Source organism: Choloepus didactylus, chromosome 5 (genome assembly GCF_015220235.1).
Source record: "Choloepus didactylus isolate mChoDid1 chromosome 5, mChoDid1.pri, whole genome shotgun sequence".
NCBI classification, from domain to species: Eukaryota; Metazoa; Chordata; class Mammalia; order Pilosa; family Megalonychidae; genus Choloepus; species Choloepus didactylus.
In genome coordinates, this window is record NC_051311.1 from 144165777 (window position 1) to 144184511 (window position 18735).

Sequence of the window (18735 nt, forward strand, 5' to 3'; positions counted from 1 at the left end):
GTAAGGGCAAAGTAGATCCTTGCCACAACACCGCACATCATCCCCCTTCTCCCAACACACACACCCACCCACCATAATAATTGTTCTGCTTGGGTGCAGGTGGCCTGGGAGGCACACCTTCTTTAGAAGTCAGCATGCCAATACCACACACTAGCCCCTGACACCTGGGCAGGCTCTGCACTCTCTATTCTGGGCCCAGGCATCAACTTTGCTCCCCCTTCTTGGCTCCAAAGGCCAATTGTTGTGTTGGAAATCAGAGGCTTGAGCCTGAGCCCCATTTAGAATGCGTTATCCTTTGTGTGGGGTGGGAGGCCTCCTCCACCAAGTCTAGGTAGGGACAACCCCTGGGAGCCTTAGGGTGTTCTCCTTGGTAATTCAGAAGGACTGGCATCTGTCATTGATCACAGGATGGTATTCTGCATAATAACACACACGCACAGTCTGTGGTCAGTCTTTTCCTGACACAGATTTCAGGGCATTCTTGGTTGTCTGCTCCTTCCTTTTCATCAGACTCTTTGCTCAGGGATGGTGGGTTGTGATGGGGACAGTTTGTGTACGATTTTCATTTAAGTTGCTCTATTTAAGAGGTCAAATGTAGTTGAATCTGCCTGGTCATCTGTATGACGGAATCTGTGGTGCAATGCAGGAAGGGACTGAAGACACTTTTTTGGGAGTGTCCTTTGAAGAGGGTTGATTGGACATCTGCCACTTTTAAACCACAGTTTCTCTTGGCCTGTGTACCTTTAGACTCTGTGTTGGACAAAGGGCTCCATGTGTAGCTTTAAAATGAACAGGTCCTTTGGCTGGATCAGGTGGGGTAGTGCCTGTTCCCGCTGGTCAGGAAGCAGAGCTCTCAGAGTTTGGTAGATCTGGTGATGACTTCAGATGGCCAGTCTGGAACACTTACTCTCAGGAGCGTGAATCAGTCATTCACTAGAGCCTCTGTGAATTTTGCCCATTGGCACCACTGCTTCTGGCATTGTCTACAATGTGGAAAGTGACCTCAGCTGTCCTGGCAAACGGCCTTGTGAGGATGGTCCTGAGTAAAGTGGATTTGCCATTAACTGACAGTCCTCACATGTCACGTGTGGCACGGGGTCACTGACCTGCCCATGCTTAGGTCACTTGTGAGCTCTCTTAAGAACCTAGCAGTGTCCCGAGACATCCTTCTGAATAGAAGATGCTTTCTGGCTTTAGGTCCTATTATTAGTCAAAGCTGGTGGGAGCCAGTGCCCCTTTAACAACACACAAAGTGGAACTGAAAACCCAGGTGGGACTTCCTGCTCCTTCTAAAGGGCAGCGGGTGGATCAAAACTGAGTTTGAATGCCACCTCTGCCATGTCCCACCTTGGGTGAATTGCTTCGTCTCTCTGAGCCACATTTTCCTCACCTTTGGAAACTGCAATAAGAATTCTCACTTTGTGGGATCACTTGTGAAGACAGAGTGGGATTGTGGGAATAAAGTGCCTGGTAGTGGCTGGGCAGCTGCTGGGCACGCAACAAGTGGCAGCTCCTACTGCTATGTACTCTCTAATGCAATGTTCCTTCTCCTGCTCGACCTTATGTTCACCTCTTCTGGCCCCTCTGAGGCTTGGTTCTCTGGGCCATGGTCAGGATGCTCATGGCTGGCTCTTAAGAGTCCCTGCATGGCTCACCCAGTGCACTGCTTGCCCTTGGGTTGACCCAGATTCTGCTATCTTATTCACTTTTTAGCATCTTTGGGGTTTTCTGCTCCATGTCCATCTTTTGCCCTCTCTTTCACTATGAAGTCATCTTGTCCATTGGTTGAAAGAGGACACGCTGGTAGGTGGGGGTGGGGGTGGGGGAGATGAGAGATGCATAGAAGGATTGTGTCAACCTCAGTGAAGGTGCTGCCCTGATCCAAAATTCCCCTTTGCTTTCCAGGCTGTGTGTTTGAGGGCATGCAGTACCGAGAGGGGGAGGAATTCCAGCCAGAAGGAGACAAATGTACCAAGTGCTCGTGTATCGTAAGTACCACTGTGGACACTCCTTCTGTGTTAACTGCTCCTGGCATTCAACAAGGGCAGCCCTGGCTATATGGTCACCTTCCAGCCCCCCCGACATGGCACCAAGGGACAAGCTTGTCACTTTAAGGCAGGGTTTCTCAACCTCGGCACAGTGGACATTCTGTGCTGGGCACGTCTCTGTTGTGAGGGCTGTCATGTGCATTGTAGGATGTTCAGAAGCATCCCTGAGTTCTACCCATTAGATGTCAGTAGATACATTAGAGGCACTAGATCCCCCCAGTTGTGGCAACCAAAAATGTGTCCAGGCATTGCCACATGTCCCCTGTGGTCCAAATAACTCCTGATTGAGAACCACGGCTCTAAAGAGTGATGGGGAGAGGCTGATTTTCCTCACCCTGCCTCCTTGGGGAAGACCATGGATTCTTCATTCCTTGGGGCAGAGAAGCTTCTTGCTGAGCCAGCTGTTGAGGTCTTTAGTGAACCAAAATGGGAAGCAGACAGGAGTAAGCACAGCTTGCCTCAGTGTATTCTATGAGGTGAGAGAATCTGATCTGGTCTTTTATGGTTGGGGAGATGGACAGGAAGAAACCACCACTAAACTGTGGGGCCAAGGCAGAGTGGAGTGACAAAGGCACAGACTTGCTCTGTTGATTTTTAATCCATGAACTAAAGATATCCTCAGAGTGAAAAGAAGGAATTTGTTGTGTGTGGTATTTTCAAAGGGATCTTTTTCATTCATGTATTAAAAGTTTGGAGTAAAATCTTGGTGGTGGTGGTGGCAATGGTGGCAATGGGGAACCTAGGCTTAACCGGCTGCCCAACTGATTTACGGTAGGGAGTTAGTACAACCATATATTTTTAAGCCTTTAATCTTTTGTAATAAAGAACATACATTTTCCAAGTCACTTGTGACTCAGTATGCATCTCAGAATATTAAAAAAAAATACATGGGGAACTCCACCAAACCGGAATCATATGTGGATTATCATAAATCATAGCACTTGCCATTTCTCTACATGTCTTTTCTAAAACTTTCCCTCTTCCTACAGCACATAAAACCTAGAAAGAGCCCAGAATAAAGCAAACCTGACCAAGGGTGTTGGCTTATGTAAGAAAACAAGGGAAAGAGGGAGGGAGGAAAAAAGAAAGGAGGAAGAATATGTATATATATAAAATTATATATATATATAAAACATAATACATATAATATATATAATATATTAAAAATGCAAAAATGATTTGCTGATAAATAAACATGAGCTTGCATATTCAGGCTCAACTTCATGTTTTTCCTTTCTTGTCAATTATGATTAAATAGGTTTATGTTTTATGCAAAAAAATTGCCATTAAATTCTGCCCATTTTTCAGTTTTATTTCTTGCATATTGGATTTTGTAAAGCTTTCTGATTTTTTTAAATTAATCTTTTTTGGGGGCAGGGGGCGATTGAAAATAAACAGGTGCATTTCAATAGGAAATTCCAAATCTGCATCTGATGGAATTTTCTTTCCAGTAATGCTATGCCAAGGTCAGACTGTTGAGTTTCCTTGGGGAAGAAACTTAGAAGGTGGCAAGAAAGAAAGAAGTTTCTGCAGTTTTACCAAATATAGTCATGTAAGAGTATCCAGTATTGAAACTGGAAAAGAGTTTAGAGATTATATACACGGGGTCTAAACTCCAGTGCAGTCAGGGCATTCAGATTTCATATATTTTAAGTGCAATGCATGTGAACCAAACACCTGAGGGCCAAGTTTGGGCCCCTGGATGCCCTGCCTTCACTTTTGGTTGAAGAAATAAAAGCCGAAGGATGTTATTTGTCCAAGCTTTCCTGCTTAGTGAGATCTTTCCAAACATATATATATATCCTTACCTATATTCCTGTATTCTAATTTCCTATATTCTTGTATTCCTAATCCTATATTCTTTTCATTTCTTCATGTTGCCACCCTCAGTAATTGAGGAGCAATGGTTTTGATTTTGTTCCTGCCATCAGTCTTTAGACTAAAGTAATAAATGGCAGAGAGGATGGAGTTCTGGCTTGGGGCAGGACATTTGTGTGTAGTCTTGGGTATGGGGGAGGATTACAAGAATTGTTTTTTTTTGTGTGTGTGTATGTGAGTATAAAAATTTGAAGTGTAAACTTTTCTTTTTATAGCTTATTAAAATAACCTGGTTCTTAATTTTCTTTCATGTTGCTATCTTTTGATGCACTACACTAAAAAAAGAGTAATGTCTTAGAGGCCAATGGCCCTGCCCTGAGAATGGTTGCTATGGAGATGTTGTCTTCAGAACACAGTATTCCAAATGTATGGCCTGGCCCTGTAATCTCCAGACACGAGATTTGCCAGCGTTGCCCAGCTGCAGGCTTGGAAGCTTTCACACAGAGGGCATGTGGAGGTGTGAGGTGCCATTCTGCTGAGTGAGAAGGCAAAGCTGGAGAAGGGCATTAGATAGGATCAGCATGAGGCTGAAGGCTCTACTGAAGAGGGTACAGGGAGGGACATCCGGAATGTTAGGCTGCAGGTTCTCCTGTAAAAAATAGAGTGTGTATAATAACCTGCTTGTGTTTTGGTAAAAAGTCAAACACTAATATCACATAAAGAGATATAAACACATTTATGTATACATGATTTGAGCATGCATATAGTGATTATGTGTATGCATATTTGTATGCATATATAGCTCTCTCTCTGAGTGTCCATATTCATACAAATATATACATATATGTACATAAATATTTATGCATAAGTCAATATAGACATAACCATAAATATAAATACACATTTACATGTCTAAGTTTGGATTTGCCCCCAAACAGATCCTGAGAGAAGTATTTGAGTGTGAGTGATCTGTGTGGTTGATACAGGAGACTCTGCCAGAGGAGTGTGGAGGTGAGACGAGGAAGGGGAGGCAGCTGATCCAGGGTATGTTATCAGCTAGCTGGCTAGAGTGTAATTCCACTGGGGAAACTCTGGAAGTCAGTGTGAAATTCATGCTTCGGAGTTTTCCTACCTGAAGACGTGAGAGAGACAAGACTTTTATACATCAGTGCCCATCAGTCACTGGTGAGAGCTGCTCCATTCTTCTGCAGCATTCCCAGTGTGCCACTTAGGTGGTAAATGGTTTCTAGCAGCAAGAGGGAGAAGTAAAGGAGCTGACAGTTGGAAGATAGCTGTGTCCGCTCAAGGGGTAAGTGTGAGACTACATGGGAGGGGCAGCAACTGTGTCAGCTGCAATGTATGTATGCATGCACATACACATCTGCACAGTTATGTATTCACATCTGTGATTATGTATGTGTTTATCAGAGTGTATGTACACATGCACATATACCCATAAGGACACAAACTTTTGGAACAGGAGACCACTTGCTCTTCTTCCAACCCATCAAGCTCTTTTATGCCTCTGGTCCTTCACTCTTGCTGCTGCCCCTGTCTGGAATACCTTATTTCTGCTTCCTCTGATGAGCACTTGGCCTTTCAAAGTCAGTTATCACGCCTAGCAACTCTCAGACCACCCTCTTCCCCCAAGCAGAAGCAGCTGTTTCCTCACTGGCATTTCCAAGGCTCTGAGGTTCTCGCTTGCTGGTTCTCCTGCCCTCCCTCCTTCCCTCACACACACTAATACACTCACACACACACACACACACACACACACACATACACACCTCTGGGTGAGCAGTTGTCCTGATGTATTATGATTATTGGTTTATTTTCCTGTTTTCTGTTTAGATCAGAAAACTCTGTTAGGGAAGCAGCCACATCTTTGTGGTTAAAGCACACATTTTCTTCCCTGTGGCTTAATCTTGAGTTTTTATTACCTGCCTAACGGAACAGCAAACAATTCTCTATGTTCATCTCTGCATTCATCTTTCTATCCTCAGGGCTTAGCACAATAGGTGCTCAGTGATAGCAGCATTCTTGTCCTTCTTTCATGTTGCTATCTTTTGAAGTAGTACACTAAAATGATGTCTTCTCTTGCAGACTGTGATGCGGTCGCAATTGACTCGTCTGGGGGGGGGTGGCGGCCGGTCGCTAAATCCTAGGCTCTCAGGATTACTCGGAGGGTACCGGCGGCGGGGGCTCTTTCCCGGAGGCGAGGGTGAGGCGGGGGACTTGGCCAGGTCCCCGGCGGAGGCGTGCAAAGTATGGAGGGCGGCGAGAAAGGAACAGGCGGGACACGTTTCTTTTTAGGGTGAAGAAACCAAGAGAGTTTATTAGGGGAGAGTACAAGCTTATAACGGGAGGTCTAGAGGGCGGGGTAGCTGTAGAGGTTAAAGGCTTGGATTGGTTCTGAGAGGGCGCGGTGGTTGGTTGTTGGGTGTTGCACAATGATTGGTGCATGCGCACTGGCAGTAGGGGACGTTGCATTGTAACGGAGGGGTTGAGTGGTTAGACGAGGGAGGCGGTCTTACCCGGCAAGCTTCCTCCAACGGTTGGTTTTGGGTGAGGAATTGGGGCCTGCCTCCGGCCTCACCTTCTCAGGCCCGGGGGGCTGTGGAGGGCGCTGTCACCCGTACCCACTACCCTCCCCAGGGGTGGATCCGGTCCCCCGGCCCAGGCCCGCCAGGTTGAAGCACGTAATCAGTATCCCGCACTGTGACACTTCTATCCTTTATGCTAGCCAGTCCATTCTTGCTTGAGAGAAAGATAAATGATTGTGAGATATCCCACTGTCATTTGATTACTGTTTGCCTCAGGGCACTCCTTATGGGGTGTGCGTGGTGAAGCATCCATGGGGTACATTATCTGCCTCTGAAGTGGATGAAGTACCGTCTCTGTAAAGTGTCTCCCACTGTCAGGTAAATATTGTGTATGCCACATGGATTATATGTTTAAGTTCAACCCTCCAAATTTGTGAAAAGCTGTCTACCCATGTAGTTTTGATGTGGTGATAGAGCAGCAGACCACCAGAAAGACACGGAACCTGATTGAGACAGATTCCGTAGGTAATGAAACAAATGCCTGACATAGGATTTTATAGCCTTGATTTTAGTTGGGACAGTAAATGTGGCATTCCAGACAGTTGACAACATGCTAACCTTTGGAGATATCTGGAGAGAATTTCACAAGCTCTCAGTCTTACCCATTCCAGAAGCAGTGTGTCTAGCATTTTTAGGTGTGAATGTCATCATGACTCACTTATAAAATGCAGTGCTTTACTATCACTTGTTAAACTCTATCATCCCCATTTATCCACTATATAAAGACAAGTGCCTGGAGAATTACTTCTCCAGAGACCCGAGTAGTAATCAGTGGAGCGAGAACTCCAGTTTAGCTTTAGTGTTTCCATATAGTTGTTTGCTGCATTTTAGAATGTGTTCCTTATGGGCTGTGTTCAACATGAATAAGTCCTGCATTCATTTTTAAATGGAAAAGTGATGATTCTTTCCTAAGACTGAAGCGAAGAATGGTTTGTAAGGTTAAGGAACACATTTGCCTCCCTTTGATTTAAGCTTGAATTTTTATTACCTGCCTAGCTGAACAGCAAACAGTTGTCTGTGTCTTTGTTCAGTCAAATTTTCAAGACACGGAATGGTGGCAGTTAGCCCAGCCATTTTTGTGAGACTCAACATCTCCAGGGCTGTACAGCTTAGACCAAGGTGCCAGTGAGAGAAGTTTGCTTCCTTTTTTACCAAACTATTTTAAGAACCCTATGGGCTCAGCATTCTTGGAAATTGCTTTCTGAAGGGAGTACAGCCACTGTGTTGTAGGATACTCTTAAAAGAGCTGCAAGTCCTCAGTCTCTAAAACCAGCCAAATTAACTGGCCAAGATCAATTACGTTTGCTGACAAAGGCATATTAAGTTCAGAGGATTTTTACCAATAAACATGGGTTGTTAATGGGCTGTCTGTGATGAAAGAGCTGGGCTTTACTGGCTCCTAGAAACCCTGAAGTCCATAAACACCTTTGCTCTCACTTACACTGTAGATATTGCAAATTGCTGTCTCCCATGGAAAATGAAGCCCCTGGGATGGTTGTTTGGAGAGAACAAAGAAATGGAGATCTTCATAGCCTCTTAGAGTGAACTCTCAATGATGGTCTACAGCCTGGTGGGACCCAGGCTCTAATTACCCACTTTGATCTCATCAGCTGCTCCTCTCCCTGATTCTCCGTGCTTTGGCCACTCTGGCCTCTGGCAGATCTCTCCATCTTCTCCATCCTCTCCATCCTCCATCCTCCATACACAATATGTAGTCTCTGGGCCAGCAGTGTTGGCCTTACCTGGGAGTCTATTAGATAAATACAGAAGCTTGCACCCTACCCTAGATCCACTGCATTGGAAGGTGCTGCTTAACAAGACCCCTAGGAGATTCATTTGCCAAATTCATTTGCCAAAGTTTGAGAAGCCCAGGTCTGATATCTCATGGCCTAGACATTGGCTGCTTTTTTCTGTTTTCTCTCCTTTCTCCTTATTGCCCGCATTCCCGCCTAATGCCCATTCATCCTGCACTTTCCATTCCAAACATTGCTTCTTTAGGAAAGCTTGTTCTGACTCCCAACGCCAGGTCAGGCCCTGTTACTAAGCCCTTTTATAGCAGCTCATAGTTGACCTTTCAAAAATTTATAAGAATTTGTAATTAGATATTTTTGCTTGTGGTTATTTTATTAACTCCATGAGGATATGAACCATGGTGATTTTGTGTTTTCAGTGCCTGGTCCATGATGGAAACTCAGAGTGATAGGTGAATTCATGAACAGATGAATACTGACTTCCAGTTTTCTTCCTTTCCCCACTACCTCTCTCTCCCCTCTTCCCTGCCTCTACTTCCCCTCCCGCCCTGCACATTTAGGCTTTGACAATTCAGCAGGGAATTGAGAGAGGCATGTCACAGTGGATGAGCTCAGAAGGGAAGATGGATTTATGCTCAGCTGCTGTAGCACTTATTATAAACTGCTTTTTATGGGATGCGTATGACTTCCCTGGGGCTGTCTTGTTTGAAAAGGGTTTCTCTGAGTCTCCAAGATTCTTATAACTCACACCAGCAGGAAGATGAGGCAGTGGGATGCCCTTGCCAGGGTTCAGAGCTCCTAGCTGTGGCAGAGCTTTTAAAATAGAGCATAATACACTGTCCTCAGAGGTTACCTTGCCCTGAAATACGGGGGAGACAGGTCTGCTCTCTCCCTTTCTCGTGCCTCCCCTTCAGATTGTGCTTCCCTGTAATGGGAAGCAGAGGGATGTGTCATCGTTTGTGTGGCCACATAATCGACGTCAGTCCAAGTTACATATTCCCAGCTGCACCGTTTCTCCTTTGACTTGGGTGCTTGGGACCCTCAGTGTCTGACCCCTTTCTCGTGGCCTCTGCCCTGTTTGTGGTCATCTGTGCAATTTGGCACATTTTAGTCATGGGCTGTCATTGTATCTTCTCTGTCCAAGGGGAGAAATTTGGCTACATCTGCACAATAAATTGGAGATTTGCGCAATTATCATGTGAATTAGATCAATGTGGGCAGTTTATCTAAGTGGTGTAGGCCAAAAAGCCTCAGCGTAGTTTTCAAAAATAGTCTGAACTATTGGTATAATCACTGCAATGTTCCATTTTGCATTGTGGATGTATCATGTCTCTGAGGACAAACAGGCTTTGGTTTTGGAGTCAATTGACAAAAAAAAGTCTTCTTTTTAAGGGCTGGCTAGCACTTGGCAACTCAGGAGGGACCTCCAACTTGCTTAGAAAAGTGCACGGTGCTCCATGCGGATCTGAATCTTGGTATTATAGGTTAGAATGAATCTGAGTGGCTGCAATCTTCCTGTCAGCTAAGGCTTCTTGGAACATCTGTTGTAGTGTCATTCTCTTTGGAATTGACTTCATAAATGTACAACCATTTTTATAGAACTGTTGAATTTTGGCTCCTTGAAAATACCACCCAAATGACTGTGCATAAAGCAAAGCTGAATTAATTGCGTACCCTGGTGAAGGAGATGATTACCTTGACAGAGCCTTAATAGTGTCTTAGAAGAAAGAGGGCAAAGGTGGGATATTTCTGAGGTTTGGGGGTGACCTGGTTTATGGTGGGTCCTTCAATGTGTTTCATGATATAATAGTTTAGAATTGGTAGAAATAGTAAAATGAGGGTTTTGAGGCCTGTCTTAAAGAGTTCATGAGCCTAGTTGAGATATCTGTGGTTACTGGTTGAGTACCTTCAACAAGTTCCTGAAACCAACAGAGGGCTTACATTGTTTTGATGTTAAAAAGGTTGGGAATTACTGTTCTATGTTTTAAATCCTGTCTTATGTCTGCCTTGTGTACAAAATTTGGTACAAATCCTGAATTTTAATTCCTGTATGTGTTTTCTGTGTGTGCGACTTCTAAGATTCCTTATTAATTTTTCATATAATTTATAACTGAAACATTCTGTAAAGATATTTTTGTACACAGGGAGCCAGCACCTTTATAAGGAGTGCAAATGGGAAAATAGTTGGAAAGGAAATATCCTGTATGACATTTGAGCATTCATATGAAAACACAATTTGAAAAGAAATCAGCAAGCAATTTATTTACAGAGGAATTAATAATAATAGCCACTATTATTGAAGTATACTCTGTGCCAGGTACATATAGTACTTTCATGCTGATTTTCAAAATTATCTTGCAACAAAGGAGGCGGCAGTCCTATTTTTGACAAAGCCTGAGATTCCGAGCAGTTTAATAACTTGCCTAAGGATGGATATCTAATAACAATTGAAACCCTGAACTGCCTAATTATAAAGCTGCATGTAATTTCTATCCATATCCTCTCTACCCTCACCCCTATCAACCAGTGTAATTTTGAGATATTACCTATGATTGGGCTATTATCTATGAATCTGGGAAATGCCATTCAAATCTTTGAAATGAAGAGCAACCAGGCTTTTTGAGAGATATATAGTGGTAATGTGAGCATCTAAAAGGAGCTCATAATCTGGTGCAGGATATATGAACACAATGAAAAAGCAAATTACACTTCCTTTCTCCGAGGCTCACAAGTCCAAGCAAGTTTAAACTCACACCAGATTTCAGCCTTGGGCATTCAGCCTAAGTATATGTCACCACAATGCCAGAATGGATGAAGAACATGTATCTGCTACTCTCTCATCAGTTGGAGAATGGAGACTCTATGATCTGTAGTGCGTCTCCTCGCCAAGAAATTCTGAATACACAAAATGTGCTAGTTATTGGGACAGAGCCACCCTCGTTGCCTTTGCTTCCAAAGTTGGATAGAAATAAATTTGTGTATTGGGGCCCATCAGTCCATTGTAGTGGTCACTGACGGTATTTAAGCATCAATTTTGGATAACCCTTCTTGGCGATTTTATAGAGGAGGTGGGTTCACCTAAATACTAGTTTCCGTGGTTCTGTGAATGCAAAGTCATCCTCTTTGTAGAATGAAAGAAAAATTGTATAATTGCTTTTGAGCACTGACTTTCTCCTCTCTTTCTAAGAAGCAGATGCATTTAGAAATGGAATGAAATTTGGAATAGGTAATCAGAGTTGGTAGGAAAATTGGTTCAGTTGATTAAATCACATCCCATGGTATCCTTGCAGAGACCTTTTCATTTATTCTTTCCTCTTCTTTTTTATTTTTTTTTATGGTCCGGTATATGATGACCCTCTCTCATCTCCTAAAATCCCAGGAAAGGTATCAATTTTAGTAAACTCTGAAGAATTTTCCAACTACCTAACCATTACCCCTTTGTCTTTCCACCCATCACTCATCTCTACAGCCAGCCAATCATTTGTTAATTTATCAATTATTCAAGACCTACTAAATGTTAGACATCATATTTGGCATTGGACTTTCAAGGCTGGAGAGTACATCACTCTTTCTCTCCAGTCAATTACACTCTATCAAATTGGTAGTGTTTCTTAAAAATAAGCCCCGTCATACTATCCTGCAACATTTTTCAGTGTCAAATATAGAGTGTGATATGATAACTACAAAAATCCCCAGATTTATTGAAAAATAGAAATAATTCTACAACACAAAGATAATCACTTAATGTAACTTCCAATCTGTTTTCTGCTTATCTATATATAATCATGTAATTAGATACAGTCGCATTGGATATGCAGGTTTGTGCTCTAATTATTTTCATTTACCATTGTATTGTGAGTGTATCACTGTGTCATTCAAGAGTCTTTGAAAAGTAATTTTAATGGCTACATAATATTCCATAAGTATACCTAAGTTTTATAACCATTTTTGGGGTCTTAAGAATTAGTACTGTCTTTGGTTTTTCACTATCATTATAATTAATGCGACACACATCTCTGAAAATTAGTCTTTCCTTAGGCTGATTATTTCCTTAGTTTAAATTTATGAAAGTTCAATTAGTGGGTCAGAAGTATAATTAGTGTGTATGTGTTGCTAAAATACCTCATTTAAGTGACATCCTAATTGCCACTGTAGTCAGCCATACATAGGTGTGTATCATCTTGCACCTGTACCAGTACTGCATATAATTAAAACTTTTTTCCCATTTGGGACTCTTGTTTACATTGACATTTATTTGACTTCTCAAACTTTTTTTCATATGCTTCCTAACCATTTGTGTTTCTGCTCTGTCTGTTCGTGCACTTTATTTTCTTTCATTTTTCTATTGGGTGTTTAAGGCTTTGTTGAAGTTTATGTATTAATCCTCTGTTGGTTGTGTTAAGGTGTGTGTGTGTGTGTGTGTTTAGAGAGTTGTGGGTTTACAGAGCAATCATGCAAAAAATACAGGATTCCTATACACCACGCCACCACCAACGCTTGCATTGGTGTGGAAAATCTGTTACAATTGATGATAACACTTTTTTGGGTAATTCTACCAGTTCTTTTTCAGTTTTATTGAGATATATTCACATACCATGAAGTCATCCACAGTGTGCAATCAGTTGTTCATAGTATCATTGTATAGTTGTGCTTCATCATCATAATCAATTGTTGAACATTTTCATTAGTCAATAAAAAGGAATAAAAATAAAAGTAAAAAAGAACACCTAAAACATCCCATCCCCCATCCCACCATATTTTTCAATTAATTTTTGTCCCTATTTTTGTATTCATTTGTCCATACACTGGATAAAAGGAGCATGAGCCACAAGGTTTTCACAATCACACAGTCATACTATGTAAGATACATAGTTACATGATCGGCTTCAAGAATCAAGGTTACTGGGTTGCAGTTTGACCATTTCAGGTATTTCCTTCTAGCTATTCCAATACACTAAAAACTACAAAGGGGTATCTATACAGCACATAAAAATGCCCTCCAGAGTGACCTGTTGACTCCATTTGAAATTTCTCAGCCATTGAAACTTTATTTTGTTTCATTTCTCTTTCCCCTTTTGGTCAAGAAGACTTCCTTAATCCCACAATGCTGGGTCCAGGCACATCCCCAGGAATCATGTCCTGCTTTGCCAGGGAGATTTACACCCCTGGGAGTCATGTCCCATGTAGGGGGGAAGGCAGTGAGTTTACCTGCCAAAAGGGCTTGGAGAGAGAGAGGCCACATCTGAGCAACCAAAGAGGTTCTCTGGGGGAGGCTCTTAGGCACAACTATAGATAGGCTTAACCTCTCCTTTGCCATAACAAGCTTCTTAAGGGCAAACCCCAAGATCAAGGGTTCATCTACTAAATTGGAAGTTCCTCAATGCTTGTGAGAATATCAATAATTCCCCAGATGGGGAAGTTTAATATTTCTGCATTTTTCCCCAGCTCCTCAGGGGGGCCCTGCAAATACGTTTTTATTCCTTGCCCCAGTTCTTTGGGATGTATCTGGGTTTCACACTAATCTGTACAAACCTACTAGATCTCACTTCCTATTCTAAGTGCCATGTAATTATGGTATTTGAATAAACTGACCGGGCAAGTTAAATTGCTTAGTGTGCTACAGAAAACATAGATCTTGCACTAAATAGATATCTCATTCCTTGGTCTCACACAGAACTTGAGGTTTTAAAACACAGTCAACATCATCCTTTACCCTTTGGCCTGATTTGCCTTAGTCCTACCAGATCTGCTTCATTCATATTTCTAATTGAAGTCTAAACTCTTTTTCAGCTTTTTTAACATTTGCTATATGAGGTAGTACTGACATTCATATTTGCCGAGCTCTAGCTCTGAGTCTCGGGTGTCACACAGATGCCCAAAGTTCCAGAGACTGACCAGGTTATACTCAAAGAGCTCAGCATCTCAGAATTTAGAGATAACCATTACAACTCATGAATAGATGTGACTGCTATAAGCGCTTACAATCTAGGGACCTTTAAAATAAGCATTTCCCTGATAACCTATGCTCTAAGGTTCAATTCTCATAGTTTGCACATTACAGTTAGTCCATATCAGTGAGGTGTTATAATGTTTGTCTTTTTGTCTCTGGTGTACTTCACTCAAAATGCTGTCCTCAAGATCCATTCACCCAGTTGCATACTCACAACTTCATTCCTTCTTGCAGCCACTCAACATTAAATTGTATGCATACACCACAGACCCTGTCCCTGCCAGGGGTGTGGCTGACTCAAGCTCCTGGGCTCTGAGGTCTCTGAGTAAGGGCCACCACTTGAGATGGGCCCTGCTCCCTGCTTGTCTTGGGGAAGTTATGTCCTTTAGGGTATTATCTCTCCCACTATACTTGCTTTGTTGCTCAGACCTATCTTAGCTCTGCCCTGGCCTGTGTCCAGCTGCCAATTGCAAATATCTGAGGCTTTCTGTGATGAACTACTTAGATAGTTATTAAAAAAGAAAAAGAAATCCCTTTTCAAGGCCTTTCCCTAACCCACAAGTTTTGTCATCCCAGTATAGACTATTTAAAAATAGGTCCTTTAGGGAAATATCTTTTTCACCTGACTTGTTACTCTCAGACAACTTTAACTCTGCCCTTGCCTGGGGCAGTGCTGAGGCCTGACAGCTCTAATTGGCTGTTGAAAAGTAAAAAAAATAGAGTCAGAGAGAAAGCAAAGAAAAAAGAAAAACCCTTTTCAGAGCCAAACCCCAACTCTCCGGGTTTGCAAATGAGAGCTGGAGTTGATATCTGTTTCTATGTTCCATTTATTCTTGGAGCCCAGCCCTTTCCCTGTATTCTGCTTAAACTCCAATAGTCTCTTTGTTGTTGTTGTTCTTCTTCTTGTTAGCCCCGCATCTTCTCTGCTGGGCCAAATCCTCCTTGTTCCTTCCATGCCTGCTCTTGGTTTATCTGTGCTCAGAGCTTTTATTCAGCAGTCCACATTTATTAATTAATTCTGCATTTGGAGCCTGGTTGAGCCCCCCTCCTTGCTCCCAACACAGATCGTTTCTTCTTACCACAGGGAACCAGCTCCAAGACAGTCTGCCATGCCTGTGGGTGAGGGATGCCTTCCTCCTGACTGGGGAAGCTTACAGTTCTTCACTGTGATCTCAGCCGTTCCACCCATTCCAGACTGGTGTACAATGTGTGTCTGGTCACAGAAGTACCCGAAACAGCTGTTCCATACAGTTCCTGGCTATTTACCAGCTGCCCTGGAGAGTAACTAAATTCCACACCTCACCACTCTGCCACATTGCCCTGCCCTCTCCACTATTTTTTAACAGTAGTTACCTGTCTTATAACTGATGAAGAATTATTGAAGTAGTACTATTACTATTGTCCATAGTTTAGATAGGGGCACTTTCCCCCCATGTTCCCTATTATTATTGTTCCAGTTTGCAATGCTGCCATCATGCAAAATACCAGAAATGGACTGGCTTTTATAAAGGGGGTTTATTTGATTACAAAGTTACAGTCTGAAGGCCAATGAAAATGTCCAATTGAAAGCATCAGCACAAGTATACCTTCACTGAAGGAAGGCCAGTGGCATCTGGAAAACCTCTGTTAGCTGAGAAGGCATGTGGCTGGCGTCTGCTGATCCAAGGTTGTGTTCCAGCTCCACTCTCAGCTCCTGTGCATTCTTCAAAGTGTCTCTCTTGGCTGCAGCACATCCTTCTGTCTGTGAACCTTTTTATAGTATTCCAATGATTCAGTTAAGACCCACCCTGAATGAGTGGGGCAGCACCTCCATGGAAATTATCCAATCAGAGGTCTCGCCCACAGTTGATTGAGTCACATCTCCATGGAAACAGTCAATCAAAGGATTCCAACCTAATCAACACTAATACGTCTGCCTCCACAAGATTGCTTCAAAGAACATGGTGTTTTGGGGGACATAATACATCCAAACCGGCACAATTATTATTATTTTTCATGCATGTCTTTATCTTATTACTCATCTACCCATATATTGAATAAAGGGAGGGTCAGTCATGAGGTTTTTACAATCATGTGGTCACATGATAAAAGCTATATAGTTTTATAATCACTATCAAAGATCAAATCTGCTGAATTATGGTTCACCAATTTCAGGTATTTCCTACTAGCTATTCTGATACACTAGAAACTATAAAGGAATATCTTTATTATGGATCAGTAGTCATAATAATATGGCAATTAGGCATAATGATTTGTCAAATCCTAATTTCTCAGTTACACTTCTTCCCTCTCATTTGATCATTCTCTCAGTCTTCAGGGATAGCTGAGCAATGAAGGTGTGTTTTTAAAAGCACTGTAAGCTGCACATGCCTAATGTGCAGTTTAACCTTAGTATGTGTATTGCATGGTAGATAGTGGCAGAGTTTGCTGAAGTCCCCTGTGTCTTCTTCCAATCTTTTCCCCTCAAATCCTATTCCAAATATATCAACCAAGAGAAAAGTGAGTCAACATTGTCAGCTTCCAAATTTAATTTGTCCAAGACTTTTCTTGACTTAAGCTCCTTTTTTCCATCCCTAGCTCCTTCATTTTGAGATAGTGACCTCCTGTACTGCCCTAAAATGAAGTCATTCCTTTGAGTTTCTATAGTGCTTCCCCTACTAAAGTGACTCTGTAGCCTCATACCTCTCTCTGTCTTTTCCCTGCTTTCTTTTTTTCTCTCTTGGCTCAGACTGGACAGTGTCTCTCCTACTTTCCAAGTCTGATCTCCCATCTGTGTTCTTGGTCCTTTCCCTTCCTGCCTCACGTAAGTCCTTGTTCGGTGTATTAGATGTTAAGTTTCTAATGGACCTCACACCCATGAGTACAGTGCCTTGCACACAGGAAACAGTAAATATTTGATTAAATGACTAATCTCACACTTTTTTATTGGAGTTTCCATGTCCTTGAAAACTAATTATGTGACCCAGGAATTTCTACCTTCCTACTTGGGTTGTGGTTTTGATTTTGAAGGCAATAAGCTAAGTATTAATTCACTTTTTCTTTCTCTTAATGAGCATGGTGGCATGAAGGATTCATGATAAATCTGTAGAGGAAGAGAAACCAAACTAGAGCATTTTTAAAAATGGTGCGGAGACTTTAGAGTAGCTGTATGAAGATGATGGAGCCTTGAGCTCAGACCCCATACGGAAGCATCCTCCCACAGCTCACGGGATGCCAAGTGAAAGAACCTGTGTTTCCATGGGGTGGAAGGAAATGTTCATTAATGAAAGTAAAATATCCCACTTTGTCAGCAAAAATAGAATACTTTATTAGTGTTATAGTACTTTAGAACATTTCCAGACATTTTTGTTTTTTTTTTTCCTTCATTAATACCCTGAGAACTTAATTAAAAAAGTTGGTAGCTATGGGTCTGCTGCTTTTTCTGTTCCTTTTTTGGTTTCTGCTTCATGGCTCCTCTCCCCCTTCCATTCGTTCTCTGCTTCCACCTGCTTCCATTTTTACTTTCACTTCCAGTCTCCTTTGGCTGTCCCTCTTTCATTCTCCTGGTAGTTCTGCACAATAGAGTGGTCTTAGTAAAAGAACATGATTCATCTTCATTGCTCTCTTTGTCTGTCTTCAAATAAACATTCTAGAGTTTGGTACATACCAGATATTCAGGGAATATTTCTTGAATGAATTGATTACACCATTTGGCACCTTTTGACTGTCATTCAAATGTTCAATTTGGAGGGTGGCAGTGCTTTTGTGGTACTTTGAGTGGCTTCAATTACCTCCCTTCCCTCTGAGTGGAATTTTAAGTGGTACCACTTGTTAGGTGTATGAGCAGAAATGTTTTTGGTTCACAGGAAGCCATGGTCCTCCCCAACGACTGGGGATACAAGAACCACAGACACACGAAGTGAAGGATTTTTCCTCTGTACCTAATCAATAGTCTCTTCTGAAGCCCATCTCTGAGACTACATTGAGTCCTAAGAGGCAAATCATCCCTTTTAAAGCCACCCAAGTTCTCTAACTGTGATTTAGAATGGTCTGCTTGAAATATTGAGCAGACTTTGCTATTTGGTAAGGCGACAGGCTTCCAGAACCTGTGAACCTCTGTGTAAGGAGTACCATGAAATGAATAAATGGCCAGGAGTTAGATCTAGTGTCAAGCACATCTAACACACAATTCTACGTACTACTTTTTCTCCTTAGTGCCTCTCTTCTGGTCTCTATGATACACGTAATAGAATCAGACAATGTGAAAATGATAAACAAATATTATGTTCCAGATGCTAAGTTATAAAAAGTAATGTGAGGATTATTTTTTTTAAATGCAGTTTTATTGAGATATATTCTCACCATGTAATCCATCCAAAATATATAAATCAGGGGCTCACAATTTCAACGTATAGTTGTGTGTTTATCGCCACAATCAATTTTAGGACATTTTCATTACTCCAAAATAAAGAAAAAATTAAAAATAAAAATAACACCCAAAACATCCCATATCCTTTAATCCCCCTTATTATTTATATATATTTCTGTCTTTATTTTATTTCTCATCTGCCCATGCAATCACACAG

At 42.0% G+C, this 18735-nt stretch overlaps 1 protein-coding gene across 6 annotated transcripts in view; it reads left to right on the top strand.

The window, feature by feature from the left end:
• The window catches only part of BMPER (BMP binding endothelial regulator), a 232659-nt gene that overhangs the window by 60386 nt on the left and 153538 nt on the right, over nt 1-18735 (top strand). For all 6 annotated transcript variants that reach the window (XM_037837058.1, XM_037837052.1, XM_037837053.1 and 3 more), the window contains one exon: nt 1906-1988. In XM_037837058.1, coding sequence (XP_037692986.1) covers nt 1906-1988 — 83 coding nt within the window. The remainder of the gene's footprint in view (nt 1-1905; nt 1989-18735) is intronic.